The sequence below is a fragment of the Eupeodes corollae genome, chromosome 2, assembly GCF_945859685.1.
Source record: "Eupeodes corollae chromosome 2, idEupCoro1.1, whole genome shotgun sequence".
Taxonomy (NCBI): Eukaryota; Metazoa; Arthropoda; class Insecta; order Diptera; family Syrphidae; genus Eupeodes; species Eupeodes corollae.
In genome coordinates this window covers 92,281,073-92,294,429 of record NC_079148.1, presented here as the reverse complement: position 1 = coordinate 92,294,429, position 13,357 = coordinate 92,281,073, and the positions used below count along the sequence as shown (strand labels likewise).

The following is a 13,357-nucleotide window of genomic DNA, read 5'->3' as shown; positions in this document are numbered from 1 at the left end:
GATTTTGTTAATCTTTTTTGTCTTTCTAGGAAGGCCGCTTCTATTTCACTTTTTTCTGGAGTTTCAGTTAGGATGCGTGACCTTCCTTTTTTCCTTCCTTGCAAGCCTTCTTTTCGCGGAGCAGCTTTTGGAAAAGGCTTCACCATTTCTGGAGAAAAAATTTCTGCAACTTGACTTGATGTTGGTGTCTGCACCTGTTCAGTAGTTGTTACAGTGTTTCCTGGTATTGATGGTTGAGACACTTCTGGGGAATTAAAGATCCTTTTAGTAACTTCACTACAATCGAAGTCTTCATCACTACAAACATTTCGTGAAAAGGGAAAGATCCCTGTTGCTCTGAAACCTGACCTGGTGTGAATGAATTGTTGTATGCCGGTGTCACTATTGAAGGTAGGTCATGAATGGTAATAGTCTTCTTTGGATTGTTGAGTAGCCAATCATTTTGTGAAAGTGATAGTTTCTTTTTAAACGGTCCTATGACTGAAACATCTAACGGCTGTAACTTGTGGGTGCAGTGGGGTGGAAAAGTGAGCAAAACAATGCCATTTTCCCGGCAGAACTTTATGGCGTCTATAGAACAATGGCTTTCATGGTTATCGAGAAGTAGAAGAATTGGATCATTCGTTGTAGACCTCGAATATTTTTGAAGGTGGTCAAGGACTTTCACAAATAATTGGCTTGTCATCCATCCGTTTGTGGGACTATTTGCTAGTTCTATCGAACCGTTTGGTGCTCCCTTAAGCATATGATCGTGGAATCTTGCTCTTGGAAATACAAATACCGGCGGTACAGAGTTTCCAGCTGCATTTACAATCGCACACATTGTAATAAGATGCCCTTGTCTTTTCATAAACGACTTCATCCACTCTATGCCTGCAATTTGGTTCTGTTCTCACAGCAGTGGGCACTAATTCAATGCATTTGCATATTGAAAAGCTAGATGTCTTGCTTGTGGATACATCAGGACATAATTCATTTTAGAAGACTTTAAAAGGGTAAGCTTCTAACATACCTTCTTCTGTCTTGTTGAATACTTGGGCAACAATATGTTTGGATGAGTATTCTTCACTTTTAAGAGCCTGATTCCGTTTTTTCAAATTTAGTCTGTACTCCAAAGGGCTTTTTGATATCCCAAAAACTTGTGCAGCTATAAATAAACATAACTTCAAAGCACTTTTCAATTGAAACTTGAACGAAATTTTTAAATTAAGTACTTACATCGTGGAGCAAAAAAAATACAACTGCCTTCCAGAAACACACTTTTGCTATGAAATTTTTTGTGTGCTGGTACCGTTACAATATCAAGCAGATGGTTGTTTGTAAGGGTGCTGACACTTTAATATAATTTTTCGTCCTAAACTGCCCCCTCTCCCCTATATTAATAGTGAGATATGTTCTTTTGCCGCCCAAACTGGGTTGCGTTCAAGAAAAAGATTATTTTTAGTTGTGTCTTTAATACCAATATTGAAATACGATTTAAACTACGTTTTTTTTTAGAAAATAAATTTATTTCACTTTAACAAAATACAAAAAGTAAAAACTAAATATAAACATTATAAAAATTCATTATTAAAAAAAGGAACGAGGAGGGAATAAAAGTTTTTATTGATTTTTGTTTTAATATTAATCTACATCGGATGAATCGGATAAATCCGGATCTACATCCTGTTTTTCCTTTTCTGATTTCAAGGCTTTATAAAAATCGTGGAAAATCCAAATCAAATTTTGTTTAGTTTTTACCCCTTCGTTTGAAACTTACACATCGAAAAACTGTTTCTTCATGCAGTGTTGTTTTGAAAAGGGCTTTTCCGGGATCTGATTTCAAATAACGCAACCATTTGATAGTTTGAAAACCAAAAATGTTCCCATCTTCATCTTTCTCTCGAACGGCGAAGCCCGCACTCGCTTTCAATAAATTTGAAAAATTCCAAACTTCCTGTGGCTTTAATTCGTGTACCACAAATTTTTGTTTTTCCCCACATGATTTAACAAGTTGGTACCAATCATGGGGGTGGTAGATTTCAGAATTTGAATATTGCTTCTTCTTTTCTATTACACAATGGTCGATATCACACTCCATATGTGTATGGCCAGGAATTAAAAATGAATGTTCCACTGTCTCTATGCCGATTTCGGGTGTTTGCATTGATAACAAAAACATTGTCACAACAATCGTGTTTTTGTTTTTGCCCGAACAGGTATCGGAATAAAACTTCACCGATTTGATAGAACTTGGAAGGGTTTTAAGTGCAGAAAAATGCATGACGCGATTTCATTTGCCCCTCTTCCAGTTATTCCTTCATGTCACATATAATTCTTTAAAAACTCATACGATAAATCATGCATAGTCAAATTAAATGTCCAAAGTTGCTTCTTGTAAAATGCAACTGATGTGGACAAGCTTGGCGTCGGCAGATATTGCTGGAGATTGAAAACAAAACAAGCTTTGGCGCTATCTTCTTGGGCTTCAAGCTTGTCTTTTTTTTGCATTGTATGCCATGTCTGCCTCCTTATGATGTTTATCTAATATTATTTTAAGTTGCTCCAAATCATCACTTTTTTCTTCGGTTGCAAGTTTTATCTTCATCTGTAAAGAATCACAAGTGTTGCACGTGTCCTGTTTTGGTCTTTTAAACGTTAACTTCATTTTATGAAATTCTCTTTCATAAATGGTTCTTGAAACATGCTTTTCTTGTTCTGTGGCTTGGTATAATTCAAACATTTTCGCCAATGATAAGTTTGTCGGCAAAATACGACGGTTGTTTGTCCTTCTCATATAAAGGCTATCATAAGATGGAAAAGATTGAATGTGCTGTTTAACTGATTGAATTACAAAATCAGACGTCTTATTACTAGGAGTGTGACAGCCACGTTGATCTGTAGGCAAAGTTCCACTTAAGGATGAAAGTTTCTTTTGCAACACTGTTCTTATGAAAGAATCTGTCTCATCCACAGTGTCCTTAAAGCATTTTTTACAAACATTTTGTCGTTTTCCATTTATTTCGAAAAAGTAGTAACACGACATAATTCTGTTTTTTGGGTTAGAGGAAAATGTTGGCCGGTGATATTTTGGATGATCGTGGCATATTAAGTTTCCAACAAAACTTGCCCTTGCATCCCGAGAGCCAAGTGACCAATAAGCATCAAAGATATTTTTTTGTACATCGGGTTTCAAAATTCAAAACAATCGTTGCGACATACAGCTTGTCAAGTTTTTTGATGCTTGACAACGCTTAACTACATTCTTGGCAGTTTTGTACGATTTACCTGCATTACGACTTTGTTTCCTTTGTCGACGAAGAGATCGTTTCCAGGGCTTAGATTCTGCCGCAGTAGATTCTGCCTCAGTAGATTCTGGTGGATTTTTTTCCTCGGACGGGTCCACCACTGGGTCCACTGTCTGGCTGTCACCAGAAAAATTAAGTAACTCCAGTAATTGTGGTTCTATATCTGGCGCCGAGGATGAAAAAAAAACATTGTGTTTTAGGTTTTTTCTTAAAATATGTGCTGCCACCTGACGGACAAGACGAGAAACAGCATAATTAATTTTGTTTAAAGCTGAACTGGAAGTATATGTGAGCATTTTACTTTAAAAATCTGGCGGGATGACTGTTGTTCTTCCTTATTATTGGAACAACGTGATGCTTATTAAAAGAACAAAGAATCAAGTTAAATTTGTCAGTTTCGAATTATTTTTATTTACAGTAGAAATTTTATGAAAAACAATCCATTTTTTTCGAAATTCTTGGGTTAGTTGGTCTTCTCTCGATGAGTGCTGAAATACGTTTGTGTGAAATTTTAATTTTTCGTTTCTTCTTGGTATTGCAGTTGGTATTGGCATGGCTTAGATTTTGTATCTTAAGTTTGGTATTGGTATGACATTGAAGTTTGTATCTTGAAAGTTGGTTCCATTAATCTTACATAATAACCTTATTGCTAAACTTACTCTAACTTAATTTATGCTACTCTCACTACAGTACGGTGGGAATACATATCAGATATAAGTGACTGTGATGCCACTGCCACTAACACTTCCCCCGGTATGCTGACCTACAGATCATCAGGTCGGTATATCCCGAAAAACATCGAGGACTTCCAGTTTCACAGCTGGTCGTTCATATATCCCTGACGCAGTTTGTATCGTTGCTCTCCGAACTTGTCCGTCTTTTCCGGGCTTGACATCTATAACCCGTCCGACGAATCAATCCCCCGCCATAAGTTGCGGGAATTGATTCGTCTGTAACTATGACTATGTCTCCAACAGCAATAGGCTTCGTTGGTGTAAACCACTTTGATCGTCGAATTAGCGTCGGCAGATATTCATGTAGCCACTTTCTCCAAAATAGATTCGCGTATTGCTGGGCTTTCATTAAGTTTCTTCGTAAGAGCGTATGGTCGTCGGTAGGAATGCTATCTGTCTTTTCACCGTTGGTTGAGCCTAACAAAAAATGATTCGGACTTCATCATTCGCATCTTCGAGTGTAATATAAGTCAAGGGGCGAGAATTAACTACCCGTTCGACCTCCAGCATCATGATGTGCAGCAATTCGTCAATTGGGTTACGACTTGGTATGATTTGATATAACATCTTTTTTATGGAGCGGACTAGTCGATTGTAAATCCATTTGGGAGGTTGAGAACCTTTTGGCCATGTCGGATTGTAATTCATTTTAAGATTCTTTTAGTTCATTTTCTGCTATATGGAAGTTTGTTCCATTATCACATTGGATTTCCTTGGGAACACCTCTACGAGCAATGAAACGTTTAATCGCTAGTATACAGGAGTCAGATGTAAGGCTATGGGCAATTTCCAAATGAAATGTCATCCAAGTTATCAATACACCCCATCGTTTTTCAGTATGTCGACCGACAGTGGTGTACATCGGGCCGAAATAATCGGTGCCAATGAAGGTCTGGTAAACGGTGCAAGCCTGACTTCTGGTAAGACTCCCATTTCCGGTGGGTTCAGTGAAGCACTTAAATTTTTGCATAAATGACATTTTTTACGTACCTGTTTTACAGCTGTTCTAATATTCGCAATCGAAAATTTTAGTCGGATCTCATTCACTACGGTTTCGTTGTTATGTTGATGATATTTCTTGTGAAATGACTTGATAATCATAAACGTGATGTATGAGTCTTTAGCCCTTAAACCACTGACATCAAAATATAAGAATTTTGGTTCTTACATGATTTTAGGTTGAAAATTACGAATATGAAGTCCTTTTGTCCAAAAAATGTCACCTGGAGGAGCCAGGTGAAAATAACGGAAGACCGTCTGTACAAATTATTGTTCTGTGTGATAAGTTTTAAAGCAGTTTTTTACTTTTGAAAAACATACATGAATTTTGCATTTGGTACAAAATGTGTGTGTAACGGACTTTTTACACACTTTGCAAGAATTTTTTGTTTGCGCATTCTGGAAAACGATTGGTTCCATCAAATCTTTCACTTGCTACCGGGTGTACAGCTTTTTTCCCAACCTGTTTGCTGGAAGTTGCCTGTGCAGCAGATGATGGACGACCAACACATCTTTCTTCAGCAGCAGCACAGGTTTGGCAATGCTCAACCGAAATTCACACATCTTTATATCTTTATTTGTTCTTCTTCAATACGATTTTTTCAGCGTTCCGTCGTCTATATAAAATAAACGCATTAGTTGTAGCCATATCTAAAAGATGATAGAAAATTCTTGTCGCCATGTCCTGTGTTTTTATTTGAAGTCCATTTCGACCCATGTCCATCAAATCGACTCCACCCATGTGGGCGTTATACTCACGTATCATTTGTGCACAATCGATTTCATGATAGGTTTTCTCTTTCCTATTGTAGCGAGCAATTTTTGATGGCTGGCTTACCAAATTAATTTTTAAAAACGGCTTTGTTCCAACATACGTTGAACATAGTCTGACATTTTTTGTGTCCTTCCAAAGAACTGTGGTAATATCGACAACGTAAGCGGATCCGACGTATTATGTCGAAAAACCTCTGGCTGCTTGTTTTTAGCTCTTCACTTTTATCAGTCGGAAGTTTGCATTTATATTTTATGAATTTATTCATACCGATTATGAATGTTTTCATGCGATTTATTTTTTCTTTCATGGAATTGATGCAATATTCATCTTTTTTTATGTAAGACTACATACAAATTATGTAAATTTTCATACAAATTTATGTAAGCTTTCATAAAAAATGTATGAATACATTCACACTGATTATGAATGTTTTCATACGATTCATGTTTTTTTCATAGAATTAATGCATAAATGTCATAAAATATATGAATAGTTTCATTAATTTTATGAGCTTTTATGCAAAAATTATATCAACAATATATGAATCGTATGAAAACATTCACAGTCAGTATGAATGTATGTAGAGACGCTTCCACTTTTATACAAATTCAGATAAGCTTTATTTATTTGAGAAATTCTTAAATTACAGATTAAGGTTTAAATTATAGATTAAGGTTTAAATTATAGAGAGACAAATATCAAGACGCGACTACCGCCACTGCTGAATTTAAAAAAAATGCCTTCCTTCTGTTTTTCCTGCTGCAACCGGCTGCATCTTCTTATATTAGCTAGCTGTCTCTTTTTGTTCTTTACTTTTTTTTTTAATATTTTTTCATCTTCACACGGCCAATCCTACATGTCATCGGCCTCCGATGATTCGTACCGCCAAAGCTTCAAATTATCCGCCGACGAACAGGTGTTGTAAGGGCCTTCACTGGTACCGATTTTATCTAGCTCATATCGGTCGTTGCCCATCAGCTTCATGATTTTGTACGGACCATAGAAACGATTGCGAAGCTGTAGGTGACTGCAAATTGCAAATTGCGTCCTCTTCATGGCCACTGTATCGCCAACGGAATATTGATAGGCTCCCTTTCTGTTTTTATCATAATACTGTTTTTGTCGTTCTTGAGCCTGAAGAATGTTCTGCCTCACCTCTGCCCGATGTTCGGATCTCTCACTTATGAAGTCTCGTATCATCTCGTTCCGAAGCAATTCGTACACGGACTCATCAACACCATCTCTCATTTTAACTCCCGTCATGACTTCGAATGGAGTTAAGTCAATGCTTGAGTGATACGTAGAGTTAATGCATCGGAAAAATCCATTCTTTAAATCTATGGTAGAGAATACTTTTTACCTTGAGAGTTTATCTATTTGGTCATCAATCCTTGGCATAGGAAATCTATCTTTCTGGACAATACTATTCAAACGCCTGTAGTCCACGCATAGACGATAATTTCCATCCTTCTTCTTTACGACAACGACTGGACTAGAATATTCTGACATGCTTGGAACTATAACACCTTCCCTTAGCCATTCTTCAGTTTGCGCCTTGATAACAGAATTTTCCAACGGGACCATACGCCTGGCTCGCTGAAAAATTGGTATATCGTCATGCAGAACCAGTCTGGTCTCAATTTTTGACGATTTTATCTTTTGAGGAATATACGAATCAATAATATTTCTTACCTCAGAATAATATATTCTTTTGGAACATTGATCTCGTCAAAATCCGTAGCTACCCCAATGTTGAAAATGTCATGCTCATTCAGAGCAGCTGTCTGTTCCTCAACACCACCTGTCATATCAGAAACCTCGATCTTCCGCAAAGTTATTTTATTTGGAGTTATGGATATTTCACACTTATTTAGTATTTCCGCGCCGATTATTATTTTTGTCTTCATGCTATATTCCGGCATTATAAAAAAATCGCTTTCAAAGTCATCACCGTTTATATTTACTGTTTCTCGAACTTTACCACAGGGCTTCACGCACGCACCCCCTAAGCCACTAAATGTTTTATTAGAATGTGTACATTTCGGAGAGCCAATTATTTTATAAATATCGCGTCTTATCAAATTTACATCACTTCCAGTGTCTATCAAAGCCTTTAATGTTTTCCCGCGCAAATTTAACACCACCGACATGCTATTGACTTCTTGGCAACAATTCACATACGATGAACTTGTTTCATTTTGTTTTATATTCTTCTGTGGACATGCTGGGGATATATGACCGAATGCTTGACACTTATAACACCTTGGGCCTTTATCACCACTAGGACATTTTTTGGCGATATGTCCATGCTCACCGCATTTAAAACATTTTGAATTGCTAGCACCAGAATTTATTTTAAAATTTCGTGATATAATCTTTTTAGGATTCGAACTTATCACCACTCTGTCTTTTGTTAAATTCTCGTAATCCACGAGCATGAGCATGTCTAACGTTGTAGCACCGTGTAAAATAAGTTTTTCTGGTGAGTTATCTTGAACTCCTTCTACTATATAATCGATCAAAGCCTTAGTTTGCAAATTGCCTTGCGACGCTATTGTCATCATATCGTACACGTATGTTCGCCACGGTTCCGCTGGCTGTCTTTTACGATTTCGTAATTTTTCGTGAATATCCCGCCTGTTTACTTCTATTTCGAACTCATTTTTCATGACAAATTTGAATTCAGTCCAAGAATTAATTTTGGGTTTCAACAAAACAAATTTCTTCGCCGCCCCGCACAACATTTTTCTCGCGAACAACAATAATTCATGATCACTATATTGCAGAATGCAATTAATGTCGTCCAGTTGTTGCAACCAAACATTTATATCTTCCCGCCCGTCACCATTAAATTTTTCGACCGAGTCTTCGGCATCACGAAAAGAAATAAACCGCGAAGTTGACGAGCGCATTTCAATTTTGTTGGGATTCACATTCAGCCCATTTACTGATCCACTATTTGGGGCCGCTGCTGTTTTTGAATCACAACTTGTGTAAATGGTATTATCGTGATCTTGCTCATTCACATCATCATAATTCGCCGCGTCTTCATCTTCAAAGTCGTTATTTGTCTCTTTTTCACCACCACCACCAACACCATTGCTCTCCTTGTCATATATCGTCATCAAACGAAACTTTAATTCCGCCTTCATTCCGTCAGTATTCTCGTCTCTCTTCTTCAATTCAACTTTGAGTTGACTAAGATTCATTTTGTCTATGGCATTAAGTCCTGCCATCTCGCTCAGACAAACTCAAATTAAAAAAAAAGCACCACAAAAAAAAAACGAACAACGGTTTGAATGTGCCACTTGGATTGCTCCACCAAAAACCAAACTGCGTAGCACCCGACTAAGTCCACCGACCCGACCACTTGCAGCTATCACCAACAATCCACTGTCCAACAAACTAAGCAGCACTATTTCCACCCCAATGCAAATGCACTCAACAGCCAACACCAACAAGAGTCCACTTCTCTTCTTTTTTATTTTTCTTTGGCTATCCGTTCCTTCTCGGACGATCCCCCAAATTTGTAGAGACGCTTCCACTTTTATACAAATTCAGATAAGCTATATTTATTTGAGAAATTCTTAAATTACAGATTAAGGTTTAAAGTATACATTAAGGTTTAAATTATAGAGAGACAAATATCAAGACGCGACTACCGCCACTGCTGAATTTAAAAAAAATGCCTTCCTTCTGTTTTTCCTGCTGCAACCGGCTGCATCTTCTTATATTAGCTAGCTGTCTCTTTTTGTTCTTTACTTTTTTTTTTTATTTTTTCATCTTCACATGTATTCATACAAATTTTATGAAAATTGATATCATTTTTATGTAGTTTTACCTACAAAATACGACTAATTGCATGCATTCTAAAAAGAAACATAAATAGCATGAAAACATTAAAATACGATATAAATACATTCTTATATGGAAAATTAATATTACATAAAATGTATGTTAAGTTCTTAGCTTACCTATATGTTTTTTCTTGGAAATGTATGATTCATTTTTTAGTTTTATTTCTGTCCTTTTTTGGGGATTTGTTTTTCCGAAAATCTTGAATCCTTTATTAAAAACTAAAGACTTTTGTATGAGTTTTAAACTTGTTATTATTTCCCAGAATAAAATTAATACATTTATGGCTTTAAATTTAATGTAAATAATATTAAAGTAAAATTAAATAATATTTAGCAAGAAGAGCCCCTTAACTCTTCTGAAAGAACAAACATTTTAGAAGATGTATTTTTTGAACTTTTCATATCATAAAAGTGATTCTCTATAAATGACCAAAATTAAGAGCAGGCTAGAGGATATAAAAACAAATATCAACAGCCCTTAGGAAGCTATTGAAAATAAACTTAACGCCGTCTAAATATACATAAAAGTTTGAAATTGTATTAAAATTATTGTCACCTAGACCAAGAATAAACGGCTGAATATTTTCGCCTTTTGATTTTAAAAATTCAAGGTGATTGTTCATTTTTTAAACAGAAGGGGCTAGAAACAGGAACGCTTGCTGTGAGCTGTGAACTGTAAATTTAAACACTCTTTTTTCCTGTGTTGTCCTTTTTTACAGCTTTTTGAGTTGGTATTAAAAAGAAGTGCAAGCACCACATCATTTTTACTGCTGTTGTATCTGAAATTAAAATTGAAACAAATGATTAATAAAATAAAATGGTAAATAATACTACTTAAAATCGAAATAACTAATATACATAATAAAAATGGCGGTTATTCATAGTTTGCAAACTCAACTATTAATAATCTACAGCTTTAACTAAACAACAATTTCGATTTCTAAGATAAGTTCACCATCAGAAGCATAATATGCTGTACTAAATAAAAACAAAATGTGTAAAGAACAAATTACCTTTATTCATATCCGAATCCCCAATTTCTTGAAGCATTTCACGTATTGGTTTATCCTTCAAGTGCAGTTTCTTGTTCCGGCCATCTTGAAAGGATTCCTGGACGACTTCCAAACACAATCGCAAAATCCTTATCAATCTGAAGAATTAATTGATTTTGTAATATAAATTAACAATTATTTTTTAAATAAGTACATAGACGAAACTTTTTTCATTTTCGTTATAATGCTAATAATATTTATTCAAATGAGACTTACTAAGCGATATCCAGTTGGGTGTTTATACTCCGGCCATTTTGAAAATATGCTTTCCAGAGAACTGGCTTCCTAAATGTTTTTCATCCTATACTGACTACATGATTGCCAACAGCTGTCAAATTGCATAGCCGATAAATTGTCATACTTTAAGCTTCGGATAGATTCTTCTGCATCACCTTCAGGACCTGTGGGGTATAAAATATATTACATACCCAGGTTTACTAAAAAAAAATTATTGGTAGTCTCCTGCCTAGGAAATAAAATAGAAAAGTGATCTCTAGCTAATTTCATATAACGTTTCAAAAAGTCTAACTACAGCTTTGAGAATTTAAGATTTTTGTGTCAAAAAAATAAAAAAATAAATAACAGTACATGTAGCTAGAACCTAACAGCCCTATTAATAAAAATACACCATCCGCTCGTAAAAACACGTGTCCTTTGGACAGCCGATTCCGAATAAATAAATGACTCAACAAGAAGTTAATTTTAATCTTAATTTTATTATCAGATTGCGACCGTGCGATCATAACGACTTCTACATTCAGAATGAATGGTTATAAAGATGTAAATGAAAAGTATAGACAAAGAGAAGGACATATAGATACATAAAAGTGAATACACGGATGTTAGGATAGGAATATACAAATGAAGGAATGAATACAGGGATGACAGCTCGGCCCTTTCTGACTTCAACTCGTCCCGAGTTACTCTGTGTTATGGTTCAGATTTTGGTCTTCTTCTTCGGTGTCGTAGTCTTCGTCGATCTCTGGATATACATAGAGCACACCAAGGTTTGAGTTTATCGCTGCTAACTACTGTAGTAAACTTGCGCTTAACTTTCACTCCATCAATGTTCTCCACGACATAACGATCGAATCTCAGAACCTTTGTCACCAAGTATGGACCCTTATATTTGTTTTCTAGCTTCCGAGACTCGCCTGTACTTTGGATCGGACTTTCGATGAGCACAAGATCTCCTTCCTCGTATTTTTGTGGCGTTTTGTATTTAGCGTTGAATCGTTTCTTCCACTCTTCTCTTGCTAATTCGATATTTTTGATTGCTTCTTCACGTTTCTCATTAGCTGGTGGGTTGTCAGCGAGATTGATGTCGTCCTCATGGAGTGCTGATAGCAATTTATTGCCACTGATGTCACGGAGTGGAAAATCGTATATGAGTTCAATCGGAGAAAATTTTGTTGTTGAATTAGTTTTAGTGTTTATTGTCCACTGCAATTCACGGAGCTTGGTATCCCAATCTTTAACATCGTTGGATGAAGTTCTTAAATAGGCCAATATGCTTTGGTTCACTCTCTCAGCAAGCCCGTTTGCTCGTGGAGTCCTCACTGCTACTTTAATATGTTGTATTAAATTATGGTTACAGAAGTCTTCAAACAAAGCCGAGGTGAATGCAGTTCCTCGATCGGTGACAATTGTTTCTGGTACACCGAAACTCAATGTCAAATGGTTCAGCGAATCGATGACAGGCTTACTTTTTGTTGATTTAACAGGAAATATAATAGAACACCTTGTAAGAGCATCGACAATAACAAGTATATGTTCGTTTCCACGACGACTTTTGATAAATGGTCCCAGATGATCCATATGTAAGACCTGAAATGGAGTTTTAGGAATATCCATTCCATGCAGTTGGCATTCTTTCTTTTTCGGATCACGACTATAGCAGCATTCAATACATGACCCTATGAATCCCTTAACAAAATTTCGAGTTCTAGGAAACCAGAAATGTTGTGAAATTCGTTTGACTGTTCCATCGACGCCAGGGTGTCCTATGTCATCATGACACAGTTTCACGACTCGCCAACGCATACCACGAGGAATAACTAGCAAAAGTTTGTTTCCATCACCTTTCTTATAGAGTCGATTGGATTTCACTACGTACTCGCTACAATATTTCGTCTGTTGACTTGACTCTGTTTTCCCAGAGAGAATGTTCATTATTTGAAGTAATTTTTCGTCTTGTTTTTGCATTGTCCACACCCAATCGCTTTCAGAGATTCGTACATTCATTATGCAGGCACCTATGTCTTGTGGTTCATGATCGGTTTCTACCGGAGCACGGCTCATCGCATCAACATGCCTCATCGCCTCTCCAGGTCAGTGGATAATGTCAAAATCATATTCCAGTAGTTTTAGGAACCAGCGGGCTATACGTGGTATAAGTGGTTTCGTTGATCTCAAACTTGATATTGCAGAGCAATCGGTAGCAATCGTGAAATGTTTTCCAAGGACATAAATGCGGAATCGTTCACATGCCTCGACTACAGCCATCACTTCGAGTTCGTAGCTGTGATATTGACTTTCGGATTCGCTACATGCCCGACTGAAGTATGAAACTGGTTCTAGCTGCCCATTTTTGTTCTTTTGAAGAAGAATCGCTGCGAGGCCCACGCTGCTGGCATCAGTGTAAATATGATGC

At 36.5% G+C, this 13,357-nt stretch overlaps 2 protein-coding genes across 2 annotated transcripts in view; one reads left to right on the top strand and one right to left on the bottom strand.

Moving 5' to 3' along the window:
- LOC129944456 (galactosylgalactosylxylosylprotein 3-beta-glucuronosyltransferase I) overlaps window positions 1–13,357 on the top strand; it is a 49,048-nt gene that overhangs the window by 9,723 nt on the left and 25,968 nt on the right. The window lies entirely within an intron of this gene.
- Window positions 209–823, bottom strand: LOC129945119 (uncharacterized). Its single transcript, XM_056054779.1, has one exon. It carries the CDS (start codon window positions 821–823, stop codon window positions 209–211), a length of 615 nt encoding a protein of 204 aa, XP_055910754.1.